We start from the raw sequence: 25,330 nt of genomic DNA, 5'->3' as shown, positions 1-25,330 counted from the left end.
TCCTATTTAAGATTTTAAAGTAACCCCTATCCCACGTCCGGTGGGGGGTCATGTTTGGTGTCATTCGATAGATTTTTGAAAAATATTGAACACACATTTTTTAGTTTTCCAATCTAACGTCGATTTCGCGAAATGTTCGCTTTTTTTCTGTGAAACTTTGTGACTCGTCAGTTTCCTTACGTTCCGCTCAAATCGTCAGATTTTTGAAATATACTCTATTTTGCAGATGGCAGATAACATTGCAGATGAACAACAAGGCTTCCGGAAGAACCGCAGCACAATAGATGCAATTTTTATTATCAGGCAAATAGTAGAAAAGTCCATTGAATATGGAAAACCAGCATACATGTGCTTTGTAGATTTAAAAAGTGCTTTTGACAGTGTGAGGCGAAATGACATCTTAAATTTATTACAAGCTGAACAAATAGACCGCCAGATAATAAGGCTAATTAATGAAATTAACAAGAACAACAAGACCAGAGTTATAATGTCAACAGGAGAAACAGAACGCATAAAACTAAAAGGAGGAATCCGCCAAGGAGACTCGCTCAGTCCATTGTTATTCAATATGGTGATGAATCAAATAATTCACGAAGTAAGAAAACGACATGGATACCACACGGGAGCGCATAAAATCATGATACTATGCTATGCCGATGATGCAGTACTAATTGCTGATAACGAGGATGACCTACAAAGGCAGCTCCACACTTTCAATATCACAGCAAATAAACTTAATATGAGAATATTAGTAGAAAAAAACTAAATGTATAGTGATAAGTAAAGAGCCGCGTAGATGCAAGTTAGAAATAGACGGCAAAATTGTAGAACAAGTAATGAAATTCAATTACCTAGGAGTAGGGATCACTAGTGACAGAATATAAGAACAGAGACCACAACAAAAGCAACAAAAGTGGCAAGAGTAAGTGGTTGTCTCCGAGAAACCATATGGAGAAACAAACATCTGACCACGGAAAGCAAAATAAAAGTATACAAGACAACATTAAGACCTATCCAGTGGCGTAGCTGACAGGCCCGCAGGGCCTGCAAGGCCTTCAAGCCTTCAAGCTTAATACTTCTACTTTCTTTAAATTGGGGACCAAAACATATTTTCCTAATAAGCATCAAAATAGGGAATTTGGAAGAAAGTAATGAAGTGGGAAATTGACGTAACTCTTACCTAATCTTTTCGGGTGAAATTTAGCGTTTTGTGGACATGTTGGTAGCTTAGATAAAAGTGAATCCCAACATTCCGAACAAGGTAATTTTTGGTCGTTGGTCCTTTTACTAGCTAATTCTGTTTTAGCTAAATTAATCGATAAAAACAATAACTTGAGCGCCCAAATATAAAACGTAGTTATAAATTTGCTGGCTCAAAAAACTGAAAACAAATTTATTAATTTAATTAAAAAAAGTTGTTTTTATTCAATAATCCTTAATACCACTCAAGATATATCAAAACACGATCAGAATAGTTTTATTTTCCGGTATGTAAAAATAACATGCGATTAAAATAATTTACCTTCCAAAGCAGAATTTGTTGAAAGTTTTTTGGGATTTATTCGCATATTAGACCAAAGTGCAAAAGGTCCTGTAAATAAAATTTTAAAATTTATACAATCAAAGCACCTCCAACTGTGGAGGAAAGAGGTATGATGGGGCAAGCGTTATGAGTGGTGTATATTCAGGCGTACAAAGGCGCATAACTGACATCCAAAAAACAGTTTCCTATGTTCATGTGCATCCCATAATCTTAACCTAGGGTTGAATGATGCCGTTGCTGGTGTATAGGAGTTGTTTTTTTGCGACTAAATTAAGAGATTATATGTTTTTTTAGTGCAAGTATTAAAGGATGGGATGTACTATGTACTATTATTATTATATTATCACTTTGGATTCATCGCGTTTGCCAACACTTAAAAAGGTTATGTGAAACCCGGTGGTCATCCAGACATGATGCTGTTATGACTTTACGTCGAGCTTTCCGACAAAAGTAATGAAATCTTCGAAAGTAACGAAAATTTCATTGCTATCAAAAAACTATGAAAAATTAGAAGCTAATGCATTATTAGAGCATATGAATAATTTTGAATTTGCCGTTAACATTACTATTCAATCTAAAATACTTAACTTTATTCAACTAAAATCAAAACTTCTACAATCTGAAACGGCAGAGTTTACGATTTTTCAACTTTTTGGAAAAACTTGTGATAATCTTCGAGAAATGAGAAATTCGTTATCCGAAATTATAGCAGAAGCAGCAGGAATAGCAGAATAGTGGGATTTATACCGGAATTTAAAAATAAACGGAAAAAACGCATAAAAAAAATTACGATGAGCTCAGCTGCGACGAAAAAATAACTTGTTCCCAAAAAAGTCTTGAAGTTAATATTTTCAATGTAAATTTAGATATAATATTGCAACAACTTACTAATAGGTCTAGTTTATCGGATTAAGAGACATGAAGGTACAATATGTTTTCATGTTTATTCCCAAAAAATCTATTAAGTAACACGAACCGATGAAGACATTAAATAAAGGCCAAATATTGTCATTTACACATGTTTTATAATACGGGGGCCCACAAAAATTGTCAGCGGGGGGCCCCCAATCTTCAGCTACGCCACTGCACCTATCCTAACATATACAATGGAGACAAGGACCGATACAAGAAAGACGAAACAACAAAATACAGACAAAGCAACAGAAGTATACGAGAACGATACAAAATTCAAAATATTAACAGGTGGATAAAAACAAGAAATAAAAACTGGAACGAACATGTACCGAATGGAACCAGATAGTTTAGCGAACATCTGTAAAAACAACAAGCCGTATAGCAGAAGACCCGTTGGAGGGCCGCCGAAAAGGTGGAAAGACAATGTACAGTCAACTAGTGATGTAACGAATTTCATTTTTTTAACATTCGCGAATACGAATGCGAATGCGAATATCTGCTACTGACATTCGCGAATGCGGATGCGAATGCGAATGTCCAGTTTTTTTAATTTGTTTCTATTTTTGTAATGTTTCCTAAGTTTTTAATGAAAAGTTAATTGATATTTAGTGTAAATCAATCTGAATCTTAAGCTTTATTACATAATACCAAATAATAAAAAAAAAGTGAAGGCTGATAATGTGATTATACACGGTTAAGTTCTATCTATCTATTGCCCTTCATTTGTCCAAAGTTGAACGTAGGACTCCCCCTTACTTTTCCACTCTTCTCGGTTCAGTGCTAATGCTGTCGATCTGGTCGCTGCGTATCTCTTTAGGTCATTCGACCATCTCGTCTGTGGTCTGCCCCTTCCTCTTTTGTAGTCCCAAGGTCTCCAGTGAGTTATCGCTTCATTCCATCTTCCGTCTCTTTGTCTGCTGTTGTGTCCTGCATATTTCCATTTGAGAGTAGCTGCATGTTTGAGGTTAAGTTACCTTTTCTTAATAAAAAAAGATGAGAAGTGAATAGATTTTGATTTTATTAACCTAAATTATCTTAAAATTATTTGGTTTTCACATTCGCAAAACATTCGCACAAATTTCGCGAATGCGGATGCGAATGCGAATATGCAAAAACATGCGAATATTCGCGAATGCGAATACGAATATTCGTTACATCACTACAGTCAACAACAACTGAAACAGAATAAGAGGCAGACAAACAGGAGTAATCCTAGTCGCACGAAGAAGAAGAAGAGAAGACTCTATTTTGTATGTATTTAACTTACCTTATCTTAATCTGACAATTTCAAGGTTGTCAAAGGATAGATTTTTTTGTCCCCCCTTAACGAACTCTCCTGTAGTAAGAGCCAATATATGGTAGAGGTTCATTTACAGTGTACAAGGTGTCTCTCCATATGATAATCTGACGCGCTCGAGTAACTGCAAAAATCCTTGCTTGGGCTGCCCTACTACTATGATAGAATACGAAGGAATAAAATGTATGAAGCACTGAGCTCGTTAGGCATACCCGCCAAACTGATTAGGTTAGTAAGAATGACTTTGAATAGCACACGAAATCATGTAGTATGGACAGGGAGAGGATTCTCATCGGATAAATATGAAGTGAGCAGAGGTCTTAGGTCTTAGGTCTTAGGTCAAGAAGATCCGTTATCCACGGTACTTTTTAGCTTAGTATTGGAAACAATAATCTGGTTAAAACGATCGGATCCATCTTCAACAATGACCACGAATGGCTGGCCTTCGCTGATGATCTTACTGTTCTAACGAAAACAAGAAAAAAATTAAGAACTGTTATGAAAAGATTAGAAAATGAAGAAAAATATTTTTCCACCTACCTCTGCCGAAAGTATACTTTTCCGGACCTGATTGTAGGGAGCAAAGTTGTACTTTTCCTCCCTAGGGAGGAAAAGTAAAAGTGACGTAATGATATTTCATTCATGAAATATAACTTATTGACGCCCAGTACAATATCTATTTTCTATTACGTAAGTATCTATACATTTTAACGTTTATTTAAAAACACTCTGTATTTTGCAGAATGGTAAAAAACAGTAAATTGTTATTCTAATTTAACAATGTTTACATTAATAATTTGACTTATATTTGACAGTTGACAGTTATATTGTATCTAACAATAAAACACTGAAAACGTTTGTTTTCTATACTTCCACAAAATTTATTATAACTAAGTGACTACAGCTGTTTCGGCGGAGTGCCTTTCTCAAGTGATATAGTTTACAATGTGTTTGCCTTTTTAAGTCTTCAACTGAAGAGGTTGAGGAGTGGGGAGCTGTTTGTCTCGAGTTGGTCATTCAGAATTATATCTGTATTTTTCAGTTTATTAATTTCCATAGATTCTAAAAAAGGAATCTATGGAAATTAATAAACTGAAAAATACAGATATAATTCTGAATGACCAACTCGAGACAAACAGCTCCCCACTCCTCAACCTCTTCAGTTGAAGACTTAAAAAGGCAAACACATTGTAAACTATATCACTTGAGAAAGGCACTCCGCCGAAACAGCTGTAGTCACTTAGTTATAATAAATTTTGTGGAAGTATAGAAAACAAACGTTTTCAGTGTTTTATTGTTAGATAAAATGAACTTCCATCAAGTAACGGTCGAATCCATCAATTAGTTATATTGTACCTACTTGTTAGTTTTAGTTCTAATACATTTTGTTGGTTAGTTACATAAATAAATTAAGTAAAAATGAAAAAATTACTTGTTATTTGAGGAAGGTGGAAAAGCCATATGTATAACATGGGAGTAAAGTGCCTTTTCCTCCCTTGAACGATTACTGCCCGACGCGTAGCGGAGGAAAAGTAGCACTTTCCTCCCTTGTTATACAAATAGCTATTGAGCTATAAATACCTATACCAGGAAAGTCAAAGTACATGATACTCGGAACTGCTTATTGCTCGAAGCAAGGGAATATAATTTCGAGAGAGTGGTCCATTTTACATAACTAGGAGTTATTATGGATGAGACAGGTCAGGAAGAATGGGAACTGAATGCCATATTGGCAAAGGGAAATAAAAATATCCACAAGGAAAAATTTCCTGTAACTGACTGTATACCGTTAATTACAAGTAAATTTAACGCAAAACATTTCTTGGTAAAAGGTATATTTATTTAAGAACCCTTAAAAGGACCACAAATATAACAACAAAACGTTTTTGCTCTCTAAAAAGAGCATCATCAGTGTTACCTAAAATAAGTATAAACGTATTAGTTAAGACAAAAGTTTAAAGTTAAAATGTTGACCAAGGTAAAAAAAACAAAGTTTGGTTATACTTACAAGCCTAACATGCTGAGTCACCCAAAAATATAAAGGTTAAAATCCTTTAAAAGACGACTAAATGTTTTACATAATTAAATAAATTATGGTATCCAAAGGATGGATATAATCCCTATGGATAAGGCCCTAGGGCAACATATGACTCCCACGTGGTACGTGAGTTGCTAGGTAATAATTAGGTTATCAGATTGAGAGAGGTGAAAGGCAACTAAGGTGAAAGGTGAAAGTTTGAAAGCATATCTGTCTGATGTCAGAACCAAAATTGTCAATGCAACTTAAACTTTTATGAAATGATATAAAGTTACACCAGCCACTAAATTTTAAAGTTGTTTAATTAAAAAAAACAATAATAACAACAGACATCAGTGTGTTGGATTATAAACATGCAAAAATTAGTAAGAATAAATTAGTAAGTAATTAGTAAGTACACATGAATTGATGGAGTATAGATAGGCAAACAATACATGCCCGAAATTGAGAAATGAAGGATATTATATTGTTATAGTTATAGAAAAATAATACTAATATATGTACATCTATGTTAAAATGCATCAGGGACAAGAAAAATAAATGTGAATTTTTCTAAACTATTAAGTTTTAATAGAAGCAAAGTATAGGTTGTATACTCCGTCCCAAACCGATTTTTTTTCGTGCGTCATTAATTTTGACGTCATATATAATTTTAAGAATGTCGCAGATCATTACATGACATTTTAGTTAAATCTGACACTGACAGTTGTCAGAATATTTATATTTATATAAACATCAATATTTATACAAATATTTGCCAAAATAAAATTAAATAAATATAATATTAAATTTCACTATGCCATGCCCGAATATACCAATGACATAAAATATTTATATTTACGTAGTTGACAAATTTCTAACCTAGAAATTACAATTGTCATTTTACCATAATATGATCGATTATTTTTGTGTCAAATTATCTTAATCGCTTCATTGATTGGTTATCTATTTTTAGAGTATTGTAATCGGCAACCAATTATACATCTATAAGTATAAATCCGTTTTAATATGCAAGTACCCGTCAATGAATACATAATTTTCTAAGTTCAATGTAGAATAATCACAGAGGTACGTTTTTTTTGTCGCTTCCAACTGTAATGCGTTAGAGAGAATTCGATAATCTGTGACGCACTGAAAAAAGAGTTTGGGACGGAGTATAGTTGAAAATTTCTCTTGTAAGATAATTTATTATTTGTGACGAAACACAAATGATGACTGATAAGACTGGTTAAAATAAAGAAAGTGTGTAATCATAATTGCTATAAAAATCCACAAGGAAAAAGTTTTGCTGTAGTTGGCTGTATACCATGTATACAAAAAACAGTAAATCCTTTATAAAAGGTATATATTATTTAAAATCCCTAAAAAGGGCTACATCACAATCACATAACTAGTGATAATTGTTATGACTAGTAATAACACGGAGAGACAAAGCTCTAGAGGTCTGATATCAAGAACTATGAAAAAGCAAATCTTGATGTAGAGGATAAATTAATGTGAAATGTTGTAAGAGCAAAAATTTATAAGTTTATGGGATATTGATGGATTCCTCAACATTAATTTAAAAGAATGAAAAAGTTATTTTTTAAAATAGTTTAGAAATATTAGTTTGTCCATTTATGTTAAAAAGCATCTAGAACAAGGAAAAATAAATAAAAAATAAATTAGAGTTTCTAAGCTATTACCTAAAGTGAAACAAGATGGAGATAGGTATTGAGTGTAATTGCTATAATTTTTTAATTGGAAAGAAGAAACAAAATTAATGAAAGGTGAAGAAGCTTGGACTCTAAAAGCTCAGTATGTAACAAAATTGGAGGCATTCGAAATGTGACTGTACAGGCGTATTCTGAAAATTCCTTGGACTGCAAAAGTCTCAAACGAAGAAGTGTTAAGAAGAATTAGACATGGCAGAAAGCTTATGAACACAATTAAAATAAGAAACACATCATATCTGGGCCACATACTTCGTAACGATAAATACTCTCTGCTACACGTCATCATGCAAGGAAGGGTAGAGGGAAAAAAGGCTTGGGAAGAAAGAAGAAATCTTGGCTGAGGAATATCAGAGATTGGACTAACCTCAGTGTTGAACAGATATTTCACGTTGCAAAAGACAGGGAAGCTTTTAAAAAACTGATCGCCAACCTTCGTTAGAAGGCGGCACAAGAAGAAGAAGAAGAATAAATAAATGAAATTGTGGGATAGATTAATATTTGATATCAGAAAATTGAGACTAATGATGAAGATTGAGAGACTGAGAACTCCAGAGTCCTGACAGCCAAAGATATTAGATAATGAAAGTATTAGCTGGCAGAATAAAATAAATTGGTGTAGTGAATAAATTGAACTAGTGGAAAGCAATGCTAGATGAAGGAAATGAAATTAGTGAAATGGGTTTGTGAAGTATGACTGGACGCTAAACGAATAATGGTAGGGGAGCAAAGTATGCTAAATGTGCAGTCACTCGAGCGCCTTGGTGACTTATTGGGTTGTGAAGAGTAGGTCCTAAAACCAAAAAAAGTTAAGTAACGTTTTCCATTTTAGTGGGTGCTTGCCATTTTTCAATTTAATTTTCCATTTCCAACAATGGTTTTTTCCGATTATAACGCTATCTATGCATAATTCGAAAAAATGTTTCGAATAAAAGTTACTTATTTTTTCGTAAGGAATCCAAATCTGTAATAAAAAATGGGGCTCCTATTTAAGATTTTAAAATAATCCCCCACCCCACCTCCGTGGGGGGTCGTGTTTGGTGCCATTCGATAGATTTTTCAAAACTATTAAATAAGTATATTTTACGGTTTTTCGATCTGATGTTCATTTCGCGAGATATTGCGGGATTCGTATTTAAAATATTAAATTTACCCCCCACCCCTCTCCGTGGGAAGTCGTCTTTGGTATCATTCGATAGATTTTTAAAAAATATTGAGCACGTATTTTTTAGTTTTTCGATCTGTCATTCATGTCGCGAAATATTCGCTTTTTTCTCGTGAAATTTTGAGACTTACCCATTTCCTTACGCTCGGCTCAAATCGTCAGATTTTTGAAATATACACTCTTTTGCATGTACTTAACTTACCTTATCTTAATCTGACAATTTCGAGTTTTTTTAAGGATAGATTTTTTTTTCGGGCCCCCCTTAACGAACTCCCCTGTGTTAAGAGCCAATATATGGTAGAGGTGCATCTGCAAGGTACAAGGTTTCTCCCCATATGATAATCTGACGCGCTCGAGTAACTGCAAAAATCCCCGCTTGGGCTCCCCTACCATAATGAGAGATATAGATTAAGATATGATTGTGTATAATGTTCAAAAAAATATGTATCGACAAAACTACAGCAAAGAATATATAAAACGATAATAAGGCCCGCATTGACGTGTAGTTAGCGAATGATGGACAATGAAAAAAGCAAATACGGAGAAATTGGTAAAATGGGAAAGGAAAATGCTCAGAGCTACATATTGAGAGAAAAACACGTTAAATCGTTGGGTGCGACGAATACACAGCGAGCTAGAGGAATTGTATAACGAACCAAGCATCAGTCGATTCATAAATGTACAGATAGTGAGATGGATGGGACATGTTGTGAAAATGGAAAGGAAGAGGATGCCAAAGATGATCCTAAAATGGTACCCAGTCACGAAAAGAAGGAAAGGTAGACAAATATGGTTTAACAGAGTACAGGAAGATCTCAGGAATGAGGGAATGATTTGTTGGAAAGAAAGAGCAACAAATGAGGATGAATAAACGAGAATAATAAGCCAATTTAGTAGGCAAGGAGCAAGATTGGACAAGAAGCCCAAGACACTTGATACAAGTTTTGTAATATATATAAGTGTAGGATTCGTTAAAGACAATCGTAATAAAAGTTTGTCTGATTTTTAACAGTTTTAAATAATAAAATAGATAACTAAATTATTAATACTATTAAATTGATGAAATGTAAAAGTGTTTGTGTAATTGCGACTAAAATTTTACGAGTTCTTGTTCTTACAAAAAGAAATGTATTTAGAGATAAGTAATTGCGTCTAAACAATATTATAACCAGCTTGTCATAATATAAGTACGTCTTAAAGCCTCTTTTTACGTCTTATCCCCAATAACACGACTGTCACGGTTCCCATCTTAAAATTGACTGCCTGTTTCGATTCCCACACTAACCAAAACCGTCTCCTGTCTTCCCTTCTTCATGCTTAAATCCGCAAATATTAAAATTCTACTGCAATAAATTTCGATCCCTATTAGTAATAAAATTTGGTTCACAGTGGCGAATGTTATTCTTACTTATAAAGTTAAAAGTGGTCCGCTACCGTAGTAATCCAATCCGTTCCGCCAACGTAGGTCCATATGTGTGAGACTCTGATTTCGTTTTCGTAATAATAATTAAGAAAAATTATATACAAGGGAATTTAAAAATATAAGGTAAAATATTTACAATTCTACATTCGGCCATCCTGCTCGAATTCGACCCGAATTCCGTGTAGTTCTGTATCCATGTCTTCATATATACTCAGTACCCGTTTATTACCACCACTATCGGGTATAAACTTAACTTCTCTACGTGCAATCCTTGTTCTCTTTCTGTGTTTCAGCTCGTATCGATAATCTTCCAGTATTAATGACCATCTGACAACTCTGCTAGTTAACTCCTGTCTACACCTCGTCTCCGTAAATGCGAAGCAATCTGTATATTTTTTAAATTTGATTCCGAGTAGAAAAAACGAAATTTTTTCTCCGCTTGAATTATAGCTAACACTTCTAGCTCATAACTCATATATTTTTCCTCGGCTGGAGTTGTTTTCTTGCTAATGTAATAAACTGGGTGAAGTTTATTATGGTTTTCCGATCTTTGTAAAAGACACGCTCCATATCCATAACTGCTGGCGTCTGTATGCAATTCTGTTTCTATCTCTTCTTGATAAATCTCTAACATAGGTTGATTAATCGGCAGTTCTCTATATATAATGCTCCTAATAAACCCTTGAAACACCGTAGGCCTATAACTCAATCCAAACTTACATCGACTCTCGTTTCTCAGCAACTCTCTATCTTCATCAAATTGTTTAATTATCTCCTGTTCTATGATCTCCTTCATCCTCAGATCTTCTTTGTTCTTCATCTGCGTTCCGAACAGTACTTCAAACGGCGTCGAATTTATGCTTCTTTGATAAGTTGCATTAAAGAACTGTTGTGACTTATGAATGTGTTAATACCACTTCGTCGGTTCCTCTATACTGAGTTTAGTTAATACTGGGATTAACGTTCTATTGATGCGTTCTACTTGTCCATTGCCTCTTGGTACGCCTGTTGTAATTTTTACACGTTATATATCTTCACTTTCGCAATAGTCTTCAAATTCTTCTATATCCGTCTTTATCTTTGTATCTTCTGTATGGTTCAGCTGAAAATCATTATTGACTGTTGTCTCGCTAATTACTGTAATCCTCCTTATAAAAGTACTTTCTCTTTCTTTAAATAAAATTATTCCGTCTTCGGTTATTGTAACTTCTGCTTCTGCTTGTCTCAGTATATTGTTTCCGAGAATAATTTCAACGTCTAGTGCTCCTTTTGGAATAACATGAAACAAAATATTAAAATCCTCTCCTTGAATTTCCACCATTTTGTTAAATGAACCTAAAGTTTTAACTCTCATACCTCCTAATCCAATTAAATCTAATACGTTTTGTGAAAGAATCACGTCATCAAAATATTTTTCAAAAATATCCTCTCTTACTGAACTGATGTCACTTCCTGTGTCAAATAATGCACGTAGTGATATTTTTCCACACTTCAATGTCAAATCAAAGAGTTTTGATGTACAACGTCGATAATATTTACATGTCCAGAAGTTGATGCTTTCTCTTCTCTGCCAGTGCATCTAGAAGAGATGTGTCCAAACTGGTGGCATCGAAAACATTTCACTCCCTTGGCTTTGTCAGGACAATCTTTCGATCTGTGTCCCTGACTTCCACAATTGAAACATTTTTCTTCCTTTTTATTCCTACTTTGAGGCGCTCTTCTTTCATCTCGTCTTACTTCCTCGTTCGTCCACGTCTTTTTATGCGTCCCGGTTTTAACTAATCTTTACGTCGTCTGTTTTTAATTAATTCGTACAGTTTAATCTTCCCTTTAAAGTAACCAAAATTTTTGGCACCATAAAGTATTACTTTATTAGTAGGGTCGTCCATAATTCCCTCAATTATATACAGCATTATGACTTCATTTTCGATGTTTCCTCTGCTACCGATTTCTCTCATTTTTAGTACACACTCCTGTACGCTTTCACCTTGTTTCTTCTTTCTATTCATTAGCATTCTGTGTATTTCGGCACTACTTATTTTGTTCTCAAACTCTGTTGTCAGTCTTTTCTTCAGGAGCTTCCAGCTATTAACTCCTTTCTCTGACTGTATATACAGTTTAGCTATTCCTTTTAGAGATCGTTTAGCAAAAATTAGCATTTGCAAATCATTTCATCCCATCAGATTGGAAATTTCTTCAAAATCAGCGATCCATTTTCCTATGGGATAATCGTCTTTTCCGTCGAAAGTTCTTATACTGTCTTCTACGTCTCTAAAAGTTAAGGCAAATGAATCATTCAGTCTACCTCTCGTCATTTTGTTTAATTTTGATCTATTCCTCGTATATAAATCCGTCGTCCTTTCATCTTCCATATCGTCATCATTATTATCGACGTCGGTAACGTCTTTACTTTCTTCCTCGTGATAAGCGTCTTTATCACTATTTGCGTCGTTATCCTCATTATAGCCATCGTCTTCGGTAACGTCTTTACCGTTTTCCTTGTGATAAACGTCTTTATCACCGTCATCGTCGCTAGCGTCTTCGTCTTCATCGTCATTCTCGTCTTCAAAATTGAAATCGTTCAAAAATGAACAAATAAGTTGTCCTCTGAACCAGTGTAGTTCAGATCCAAAACATTGCAAACTGCTACCTACTAGGTTCGGCATACTTAGTTTGTTCTTCACGTCGTCCATTTTTGTGGAATATTCCTCGGATTCTTCATCCCACGCAAAATTTGTAAAATTCCGCAAGTTCTTCCTTGTTTGTCGCGGCAACCCTTTATCACCGTAAGCAACAACATGCAAGGCCTTAACAGCATTTAATGCCGAATTTTTAAGATTTAAACTAATTTTTGGAAAATCGTTAAGAGTTTGTTTAGACTGCATTTTAAAAAAGTATACCGGGCGTCCACTTATATTTTCCCCCATTTTAACTGCCTATAACTTCTAAACGGCTTAAGATAGAAATATGCGGTTTTCGATGAAATGTTTTATTTTAGTAAAAGTTTTGTCTGAATGGATTGAATTTTTTATATCCCTTTCAAATACGAAAAGAAAAATGGCGGATTTTTGAAAAAAACGTTGTTGACTTTTTTTTAATGGAACACCCAGTATATTTTTTTTGTAAATTGAAAGAAAGGTCATTCCCCTATCTAGCGATATAAAGTTTTTCAAAATCGGTTGTCAAATCACTGAGTAATTAATTTTTAAAATGAGCGCTGCAACGTGAATATCACATACCTAAATAACATAACTAAGCAAAATGATATTATGTTATGTGATTTCCACATTGCATCTTTCATTTTAAAAATTATTTGCTCAGTCATTTGACAACCGATTTTAAAAAATTTAATATCGCTGGATAGGTAAATGACCGTTGTTTTGAAGCTACAAAATAATATACTGGGTGTTTCAATAAAAAAAGTCAACAACGTTTTTTCTTCAAAAATCCGCCATTTTTTATTTAAAAGCGATATATTATAAATGCTCATTTACCTAAAAACTTGAAAAATCGGTCATTTCCCTATCCAACGATATAATTTTTTTGTAAATCGGTGATCAAATAACTGAGCAATTAATTTTTAAAATGAGAGATGCAAAGTGGAAATCACATATTATGTTATTTAGGTATGTGATATCCACGTTGCACCTCTCATTTTAAAAATTAATTACTCAGTGATTTGACAACCGATTTTGAAAAACTTTATATCGCTGGATAGGTGAATGACCTTTTCTTTCAATTTACAAAAAAATATACTAAGTGTTCCATTAAAAAAAAGTCAACAACGTTTTTTTCAAAAATCCCCCATTTTTCTTTTCGTATTTGAAAGCGATATAAAAAATTCAGGCCATTCAGACAAAACTTTTACTAAAATAAAACATTTCAGCGAAAACCGCATATTTCTATCTTGAGCCGTTTAGAAGTTATAGGCAGTTAAAATGGGGGAAAATATAAGTGGACACCCGGTATAATAAAAAATAAAAAAAAAATAAAAAGTTAGATTATCTTTTAACTAAAAAGTTAGATTATTTTTCCCGTATGCAAATTATTTTAATGTGAACTGTAGAATTGTAGTCGCTTTTACTTCAAAATTATCAATATTTATTACAAATAGTAACAAAGTTATGATTTATTAAAATAAATGAACAAAAAAACAATGAAAAAACAAAAAAAAGTTAATCGTTAAATAATTTATGATAGTTCTTTCTCAACATTCACTGTTTATCGTCAAAGTTCCAGTTCACAGTTCCTCGAAAAAAATAATCTTTGGGCAGGTTTCTACTTTGAAGACATCAGAATAAAGTGTCTTGGCTACTTTTAAAATATTGGAACAAACACCTGATTTCTCCTTGGTAATACTGCTCGCTATGATTGCGTCTCGTCGTTGTCGTTGTCACTGCCCAAACAGCCGTCGTATTTGCTTAAAAGCGTCGTCTACACTGTACTAGCCTGCTACTCCACCAACACAACAATTCACCAACAGTTTACAAAGTCTGAAAGTCACCAATATAGGTCTGGATCCCGCGTATGAAAAAAAAGTTGATTAATAGCAAGCTGAAAATTTCTTAATAGCTTTAGGGTGTCTAGTCGGACAAACTTTGATATATGTGAACACTGGAACAGGGGAAGTTTTAATTGTGGAAAAGGTTAAAAATTTGGAACGGTCAGACCACGAAAACGGCACATGTATTTTGTGCGACAGAACAGACTTAAACTCTCCGAACAGAGATTAAACTCTCATGCAAAAACCAGACTGCTATTTATCACCAAATGGGCGTTTTAATGAGTGGAACATGTAGAATATGTCAAATGACAGGAGATAAATAGCAGTCTGATTTTTGCATGAGAGTTTAATCTCTGTTCGGAGAGTTTAAGTCTATTCTGTCGGACAAAATAAATGTGCCGTTTTCGTGGTCTGACCGTTCCAAATTTTTAACCTGTTCCACAATTAAAACTGTCCCTGTTCCAGTGTTCCCATATATCAAAGTTTATCCGACTAGACACCCTTAAGCTATTAACAAATTTTCAGCTTGCTATTAATCAATTTTTTTTTCATACGCGGAATCCAGACATAATAGTTTAAAAAAGTCCGAAAGTCACCAACAGTTTTTACGAACAGTCATAAACAGTTTCCAAAAATTACGTCACGTCACTTGAGCCGATTTTTTAAATTACACGTCCCTTTTCGGTATTTCGCGAACTTTACGACGAAATTGTCTTTCTTAGATCCGCGATTGAGCCCCCAAAGTGTAGGATTCGTTAAAGACAATCGTAATAAAAGTCCGTGCGATGTTTAACAGTTGTAATTAATAAAATAGGTAACTATATTATTGATACTACTAAATTGACGAAATGTAAAAGTGTAATTGCGACTAAAATTTTACGAGTTTTTGTTCTTACAAAAAGAAATGTATTTAGAGATAAGTAATGCGTCTAAACAATATTATAACCGGCTTGTCATAATATAAGTACGTCTTAAAGCGTCTTTTTACGTCTTATCCCCAATACCACGACTGTCGCGGTTCTCATCTTAAAATCGACTGCCTGTCTCGATTCCCACACTAACCAAAACCGCCTCCTGTCTTCCTCTCTTCATGCTTAAATCCGCAACTATTAAAATTCTACTGCAATAAATTTCGATCCCTATTAGTAATAAAATTTGGTTCACAGTGGCGAATGTTATTCTTACTTATAAAGTTAAAAGTAGTCCGCTACCGTAGTAATCCAATCCGTTCCACCCATCTGGGCCAACGCAACGTAGGTCCATATGTGTGAGACTCTGATTTCGTTTTCGTAATAATAATTACGAAAAATTATACACAGGTGAATTTAAAAATATGAGGTAAAATATTTACAATTCTACATAAGTATTACCTATCTTATTCTTTTATATTAATTGTATTTTTAACCCTTCAAGGCCTGTTGAGATAATAAAATAATCTTGTTTTAATCATAGGGGTATTTTACTTTACTGTAAATGTACCCAAGCCTTCCAATAATTTACAGAGGACACTGGATTCGAATTGTTACAGTAGTAGATAGAAACCTAATATTTACTATTGCATTTTGGGCACCTTCTACAAAACTTCTTCCTTTTATTTGGTTTCATTTTTTTTTTCACTGAGGTACTCTTTTTTTCAATCATATTTTTTAACAGCTTCACAATATTTTCAGAATTTAAATGTTTAAACTTTAATAAACTGAGATAAATAGATTACTGAGATAAAAAGACTAAAATTTTTTTATAAAATTCTCCTGTCACAATGACAGTGGTCAAACTCCTCCGATACGTCTAAATTTGGGAAAATATCAATATAATGTAAATTTATAGATTTCTATTGCTCACCTCTACTACTTTCATCTCTTTTTATTTCACAACGTATTATGTTTTTTGTCTTTTGCGTTATTTTGCATGTTATTAGCGCACTGTACTAGGGCAGTCCGATAAGTACTTAGCCTCTCCGCCCGATGGCACCACTATCGCAAATGAAGTGTACTGTCATTTAAGGCGTTCTCGTAGACGGCTTATGTCAAAATTTCAGCCAAATCGAAATTATAGTATTGTTGTGATTGCGTGTGAAAGTCGGCGTGTCCGCGGATTTTAATAAAATGGAGAAAGAGCAATATCGGTCGGTGATTCGATTCTTGTTTTTGGAAAATCACGCAGCGAAACCAAAGAGCACTTGGATGCTGTATACGGTGACTGTTCTCCTTCGATGGCAACTGTCAAAAATTGGTTTAATGAGCTTCAACGTGGCCAAACGTCGGTTTTTGATGAGCCACGCGTAGGTGCCCCGAAAATGGCTACCACGGAGAATAACGTGACAAAAATCCACGATCTTGTATTGGCAGACCGCTCACTGAAGGTGCGCGAGATAGCTGACATAGTAGGCACCTCAAAATACTGCGTTGGTAATATCCTGCATGAAATTTTGGGCATGAACAAGCTGTCGGCGCGATGGCTACCGCGTTTGCTCACTTCAGACAATAAGCGCAACCGTGAGACCACTTCAGAGCAGTGTTTGATGCTATTTAAGTGTGATCCAAAGGAGTTTTTACGTCATTTCATAACCGTCGACGTAACATGGATTCACTGGTATACAACAAAAACCAAGGAAGAGTCGAAAGAATGGACAGCACCCGGCGAACTTGCTCCGAAGAAGGCGAAGACTGTCCAATCGCCGGAAAGGTGATGGCCAGCATTTTCTTGGATTCACAAGGTGTGATCTACATCGACTATTTGGAGAAGGGCAAAACGATCACAGGGCCCTATTATGCCGAATTATTGGGCCGATTTGACGCCGAATTGAAGAAAAAGTGGCCCTATTTGGCACAGAAAAAAGTGCTCTTCCACCATGACAACGCACCGGCTCACACCTCCGCCGTCGCCATGGCCAAATTGGTCGAATTGGGCTACGAACTGTTGCCACATCCACTGTATTCTCCAGATTTGGCACAGTGCGACTACTATTTGTTTCCAAACATAAAAAAGGCACTCGCTTGGCAGAAATTTAAGTTGAATGAGGAGGTCATCGCCGCCACGGAAGCCTATTTTGCAGACCTCGAGAAAAGGTATTTTTCAGACGGGTTAAAGAAGTTGGAGCATCGCTGGGTCAAGTGTATCGAGCAAAAAGGAGACTATGTAGAGAAATAAATTGCCACTTTTCCAAAATTTTCCTTTTTCTTTTGTAAGCTAAGTACTTATCGGACTACCCACGTATATGCATTGGTATTTATATTTTATATTGGTTACTGTTGCAAATTAGGAGTCTAGGTTTTTTATTATTATTTATATATTTTATATTATTATTTCTTCTTAAAACTGAGAAACTCGATGAATTTCTAGTTCCGTTAGGAGAAGGTAAAGGAGATGATTCTCGATTCTTGTGTATAAAATGTACCATACTGCCTTTAGGGTACCTTACCAACTACTACCTGTGGGTGTTTAAAAAAATGTAATAAAAGATACAATAATTAACAGCGTGGGTAAAACGACGATAATAATCGCAAACGCTAACGGCAACCTATTAATATACATAGTCAACCATGAAAATACTTTATTTATGCAGCAATTAAACTAGTTCTGCTGTGTTGTGTTCCAGTTATAAACATATTTTAAATTAACTTTATAGGGAACCAAATTATGATTTCGTGCTGTTCTATTATTGTGTAATCTTTTAAAAATTATAAAGCAAAAAATTCAAGCAAATCATAAGCGGAAGGAAATAAAACCAGAAAACCATAAGAATCGAACGAACCTAATGAAACAGTCCAACAAAGAATGATACTGAATATGAGACTCAAGTTCAAGTATATAAAAAACCAAGACACACCAACAAATATCTGAATTACAAATCAAATCTCATTAATGTTAATTAAATCCTTATACGATAGAGCCAAAATTACTAACGAAAATTTATTCTTGGAAAAAACACAATTATTGTTTAGATCTGTTTTATTAAAAAATGAACATCCTTTGTCATTTATAAATAAGGAATGATCAAGAATGCCTATTGTCTATTTACCAATCCCGTCCGCCGAGTTAGTAAAGAAATCTATATTATATTCCTTAAAAAAACTATCATCTCCCTTTACAACTTAAACCTGCAACATCTTTCCCCAAGTTCCGTAAAATGGCAAAAGCCCATCTATCTAAAAGGCCATATTATTCAGTAGAAGAGTTTCTTTCTAGAAAGATTTAGAAGATTTCTCTTTGTTATAGAAGCCACCTGGCTCTCGTTTAAACATTTTTTTGAAAGATATCCAGAAAAAAGATAAGAAAAACGACAGTAACAAATGCATAGATGTAGGTAAATAAAATGAACAAAAGTTTAAACTAAAAGAAAAGAAAAAATGGTTCAGATTTGATTACAGTACAGACCCTCTACTATGTGCTTATAGGTATTTCGGAATAACCGTTTCCTCATCGGAGCACCTGGGTAGAGGCACTGAACTGCAATCAAATCCTTTCATCTTTTCGGAGTAATTATCAAAAGTGAATAAAGATAAACTAAAAGAAAAGAGATGGTTGAGATTTGATTACAGTACAGAGCCTCTAATATGTGCTTATACGTATTTCGGAATAACCGTTTCCTCATCGGAGCACCTGGGTAGAGGCACTGAACTGCAATGAAATCCGTTCATCCTTTCGGGGTAATTATCAAAATAATTACCCCGAATATCAAAGTAGCTTCTTTGGTAATTATTTTGATAATCACCCCGAAACGATGAACGATTTGATTGAAGTTCAGTGCCTCTACCGAGGTGCTCCGATGAGGAAACGGTTATTCCGAAACACGTATAAGCACATATAGTCTGGGCTGATTATCGGAGAATAGGCCATTTTTGGGAAAAGTTATTTACCAGCAATTTTATTGCTGGAATCGAATCTTATTTTTGTATGTATTAATAATATAGATATGCAAAGTCCGCAGATAGTGTGCTACTTTTTTTATAAACAAAATGGCGCCCGAAAATCTTGTTTTTTTCAATTTTTGCTCTATAACTCCAAAGATTTTAACTTTAGACCAAAAACATCCAAATAAAAATTCACCGCAATTAAATTCTGCATAGAGACTTGTTTTTTCCGATTTACTTCGACGAAAACTTTCCCCGGAAAAAGCGGTTTTTTCCAACAAAATCTTTAATTTTCAACTAAACTTTTAGATAAGTAGTTGTTAATCAATAATTAAATAACTTGGTAACGTAAAAGCCCTTTCCGAATATATTATAATTCCAGAAGCCGATGGAAATTTAATGAACAGTTTAGCAACAATTGAAATGTTAATTAAAAATTTACGGTCGCTATAATAACGACAATAATTACTATGCATAAAAATAACTATGATTTTTTCATAAAAAGACACCATACCTATCTAATGTACTTTACAGAATTGAAATTGGACTATTTAAGCGGCCTCAGAAGTATTTTAAAATTATAAACAATTTTTTGGCTTATAAACAAATAGAATATCTCGGGTAATATTAAACTAAATTAAATTGTGAAAACGTTATTCGAAAGACAGCGGTAGGACGCTTCTTTTAAAAGAAAAAAGTTTAATTATGACAACTGGTTCCTGAGACACAGTCGGTCAAAGTTGACCGAAATTTACGGCAAAGATATAAACAATAGGATCATAATTTTCAAACCATCACCTTTTTATTTTAGACCTCTTTCTCCACACCAATTTTCATATCTTTAAAATCCTCATAACATATATTATTATAATAAAAACTATCGATAATACGTGTGAAAATTGCCAAAAATAGCAAAATTCCAATCAAAAATTAGGTGGGAGAAAATGTAACCCTCAAAGTTCATAATCGGTATACGTTAAAAAAATGCATTTTCTCGGCTTCCCATGGAGCAATTTCCTTCATTCTTTTTTTGTTCCCAAGCAACTCGAGTAGAGCCATGGAACTAACGCATTATTAAATGTCAAACTTGCTTTTTTTTGTTATAATAAATTAATTTATTTATTATAACACAATATTTTAATTTGTTTAAATAAAAATTGTTTCAATAATTCTACAGCTTTCAAATGAGAATATTTATGTTTTTAACTTTAAAAGGTACACTTGTAGTAAGTTTATCTAAAAAAAAGCCTACAACTGGAAAAATATGTAATTTTCTGTTCTTATAAATAAATTAATCTATTATAACAAAACAAAAGCAAGTTTGACATTTAGTAATGCGTTAGTTCGATAGCTCTACTCGAGTTATTAGGGAACAGAAAAAGAATGAAGGAAATTGCTCCATAGGAAGCCGAGAAAATGCATTTTGTTAACGTATTAGTCCAAGTAATGAAGCTTAAAATAGGACAAAACCTCGCAATTTTTACAGAATGGATCGATTTGCTTGAAAATTTGAGAATAAGTAGTGGATAGTCCAAGGATCAAAATCTATATGATGCCAAAAGACGCTTTTACCATGGGGGTGGTTGCCACCCCATGTCGGGGGTGAAAATTTTTTATTATGTTTTAACCGCAAAAGTTGGTAAAAACAGTCATTCTAAGCAAAAAATGTTCTGTATATTTTTTTGATAAAATTAATAGTTTTCTATTTATTCGCTATCGAAAGTGTTAGTTTTATATTAAAAAAATTAATGTTTTTAATCAGTTTTCTGCAAATAACTCAAAAAGTTTTTGCTTTATCAAAACAACTTTTCTTAACAAAATTGTACCTTTTGAAAAAATCAACAAAACCGTTTTTTTAAATTTTCTTTAAGACCAATAGTAATCGAGCTATACTTTATTATATGTTAGGTCTTCTTCGGCAAATGGTAAATATTGTAGTTTCAAAGTCAAAAGACGGGAAAACTATGCATTTTTCGAGGATCTCTTGTTTAAACTAATTTGAAGTATTTAAAAATATCTATCTTCTGAAATAAAAAAAGTCTTTAGCTCAAAAATTAGGTGGCTTATAATGAAAAGAATGTCAGACCCTATATTTTTTAGCGAAAAAGTGATCGAAAGCAAACCCCTAATCACCACCCTGATTAAAATTAGTCATTGGCCTTATTTCGTCTTCTTTACTTATTTATTATTAATAGGTTCTAGAAGTTTAGCTAGTTTAGAATGATTAGTTTTAAAAAAAATGGAGTCAAAAGCAAATATCGAATTTTTGAAGTTTGGTAAAAAATTCCCTTTTCTTCAGAATAGAAAGATTATCATCAAAGATACAAAAAAATATTTAAATATTAAATTTTAGCTTATTTAATTCCCAAGAACATGGTTTGCAAAAATTTTCTCTACGTTAAAAATTGAGTGAGCTATTGACAATTAAAACTTGTAATAACATGCAAAAATCACCTTTACCAACCCATTCAAAGTCACCACTTTTTGCGACTGAGTACTTTAAAAGGATTTGGTATTAACAGTCTTATAGATCTTGTAAAAACCTACAAAATTATTTTTTAAGAAACTTTCTAAGATAAAAATTAAAAAGGCTACGGTTAAAAATCAATATATTTTTTTCGAAAAAAAAAAAAGAAATCCAATTGGAAGCATAATAATGTAAGGTAGTTTTGCTTTTAGTCATTGGCCTTATTAAATCTTCTTTATTTATGTATTATTAATATATTTTAAAAGTTTGACTGGCCCAGAATGATTAGTTTTTAAAAAACTAGAGTTAAAAGCGAATAACGACTTTTTTTAGTTTGGTAAAAAATGCCATTTTCTTCAAAATAGAAAGATTAGCATCAGATATACGAAAAAATGTTTTTATATGAAATTGTTGGTTATTTAATTCTCAAGAACTTGGTTTGAAAAAATTTTTTCTACGGTAAAAATTGAGTGAATGGTAAATGAGTATATATCGAAAAATATTGATTTTTTCTATATAAAACTAACATTTTCGATAGCGAATAAATCGAAAAGTATTAATTTTATCAAAAAAATGTATAGAATATTTTTTGCTTAGAATGAATGTTTTTATCAACTTTCGCAGCCAAAATAATAAAAAATATCCACCCCTAAGATGGGGTGGCAACCGACCCCATGGTAAAAGCGCCTTTCGGCATCATATAGATTTTGATCCTTGAACTATCCACTACTTATTCTTAAATTTTCAAGCAAATCGATCCATTCTGTAAAAATTGCGAGGTGAAATGCTTCGGTTCCTGGACTATATACTGATTTTGAACTTTGAGGGTTACATTTTCTCCAACCTAATTTTTGATTGGAATTTTGCTATTTTTGGCAATTTTCACACGTATTATCGATAGTTTTTATTATAATAATATATGTTATGAGAACTTTAAAGATATGAAAATTGGTGTGGAGGAAGAGGACAAAAATAAAAAGGTGATGGTTTGAAAATTATGATCCTATTGTTTATATCTTTGCCGTAAATTCCGGTCAACTTTCACCGGTTGTATCTCAGGAACCACTCGTCATAATTAAACGTTTTTTCATTTAAAAGAAGCGTCCTGTCGCTGTATTTCGAACACCGTTTACACAATTTAATTTAGTTTAATATTTCCCGAGATATTGTATTTGTTTATAAACCAAAAAATTGTTTATAATTTTAAAATATTCCAGAGGCCGCTTAAATAGACCAATTTCAATTCTGTAAAGTATATTAGATAGGTATAGTGTCTTTTTATGAAAAAATCATAGTTATTCTTATGCATCATAATTATTGTCGTTATTATAGCGACCGTAAATTTTTAATTAACATTTTAATTGTTGCTACACTGTTCATTCAATTTCCATCGACTTCTGGAATAATAATATATACGGAAAGGGATTTTACGTTACCAAGTTATTTAATTATTGATTAACAACTACTTATCTAAAAGTTTAGTTGAAAATTAAAGATTTTGTTGGAAAACCCCGCTTTTTCCGGGGAAAGTTTTCGTCGAAGTAAATCGGAAAAACACGTCTCTATGCAGAATTTAATTGCGGTGAATTTTGATTTGGGTATTTTTGGTCTAAAGTTAAAATCTTTGGAGTTATAGAGCAAAAATTGAAAAAAATACGATTTTCGGGCGCCATTTTGTTTATAAAAAAAGTAGCACACTATCTGCGGACTTTGCATATCTATATTATTAATAGATACAAAAATAAGATTCTATTCCAGCAATAAAATTGCTGGTAAATAACTTTTCCTTGTATTTTGCTAATTAGCCCAGAGTAATAGTAGAGGTCCAGGACCTCGATTTTGGACCCTTCGCTTCGTTATCGATCATTCCCTATCTGTATACTAAACAGATACGAAGCGAATACGTTCGATAACGGAGCGAAGGGTCAAACATCGTGGTCCAGGGCCTTGATTTTTGACCCTTCGCTTCGTTATCGAACGTATGCGCTACGTATACTAAACAGATACGAAGCGAATACGTTCGATAACGAAGCGAAGGCTTAACCGTTTCCTCATCGGAGCACCTGGGCAGACGCACTGAACTGCAATCAAATCTTTCATCCTTTCGGGGTAATTATCAAAATAATTACCAAAGATGCTACTTTGATATTCGGGGTAATTATTTTGATTATTTCATTCATATAAGATTCTGACCAATAGAAAGCTACAGAAATCTAAATTAAATCGATTATTTTTTGATGATTTTAACTTCCAATCGTATAGTAAGATATTTGATCACGTGTTTAATTCTGTCCAATCAGATTAAAATTATACTGAGAATTATCTACTGTAGAAAATTACCGATAGAATTATTTTAAGTAGATTGTGTCTGTTTAATGGCAACCAGTTTCCTAGTTTTGACAGTTGTCACATTTAAGAAAATATTCATATTATACGTATTAAAAAATAATCTTACGAATATCACTCGACAGTAAGAACAAATAAGAAAATAATGCTTCAATTTTACTCAAATTTGTTGTCATTGGGCAATAGCCACACGAGCTCTGCGGGCTCTCGTGTCTATTGCCAGACAAAAATTTTTCGAAAAACTGTCGCATTATTTTCAATTTATTCTCACTCTCTTGTGATATTATACCCGATAATTTTTGATAATTTCCCGTCGTCAAGTATATTACGTCAAATGCCCTTCGTTGCTACGAAAAAATACATTCAGTGACATTAATGACAATTAATGTTTTAAAAATTATAAAAGTGATGACTTTCAACCGTCAAATTAATATTTATAACAACTGTTTGTTTAATTGTACTAATTTGTACTTACATAAATAAATTACAATAAAATTTTGGTTTTGAACAGTTTTATTCATGAAATAATCGCAACAAATTGCACTCGATCTCTAAAATTAATATAGAATTTTAGAACTCTTGTGCAATTACTACTGATAATTACCCCGAAAGGATGAAAGGATTCGATTGCAGTTCAGTGCCTCTACCCAGGTGCTCCGATGAGACGTTGGGCGCCAATGAAACGAAAAAGAGGCGATAGACTACCCCAGCTAATTGAAATACCATTCGAAAATAATATTTCAATCAACCAAGATAGTTATCGTTCACCCTAGCTTAGCTCAGTCTCTCAGGGTGTGTGTTCGTCTTGTCCTGATCTTAGATACGAACTCTGAAAATTTAGAATGGAAGCAAACAAAACAGTATTTTTAACTAATCATGTTTATTGTTCAATAAAGATATAATAAAAATATGACCTATTAAATGCATTAACAAATATATTCAAATTCTGGCCAAAAGCTAACAATTCTGGATTATACTTATGTATGGCTTGTGGCACTGGTTCGGTGGTAACTTCTTGATGTCGAATGGTACTGCTGTTAGTTCTGCAATGGGCTCTGGGGTTGTAG

At 33.4% G+C, this 25,330-nt stretch overlaps 1 protein-coding gene across 1 annotated transcript in view; it reads right to left on the bottom strand.

Annotated features, from left to right (window-relative positions):
* LOC126890221 (uncharacterized) overlaps window positions 1-10,913 on the bottom strand; it is a 60,880-nt gene extending 49,967 nt beyond the window's left edge. Inside the window, exon 1 of the mRNA XM_050659075.1 lies at window positions 10,814-10,913. Coding sequence (XP_050515032.1) covers window positions 10,814-10,913 — 100 coding nt within the window. The remainder of the gene's footprint in view (window positions 1-10,813) is intronic.
* Between the last annotated feature and the right edge of the window lie 14,417 nt (window positions 10,914-25,330).

Source organism: Diabrotica virgifera, chromosome 8 (assembly GCF_917563875.1).
Source record: "Diabrotica virgifera virgifera chromosome 8, PGI_DIABVI_V3a".
NCBI classification, from domain to species: domain Eukaryota; kingdom Metazoa; phylum Arthropoda; class Insecta; order Coleoptera; family Chrysomelidae; genus Diabrotica; species Diabrotica virgifera.
This window is presented reverse-complemented; position numbering and strand designations above follow the sequence as displayed.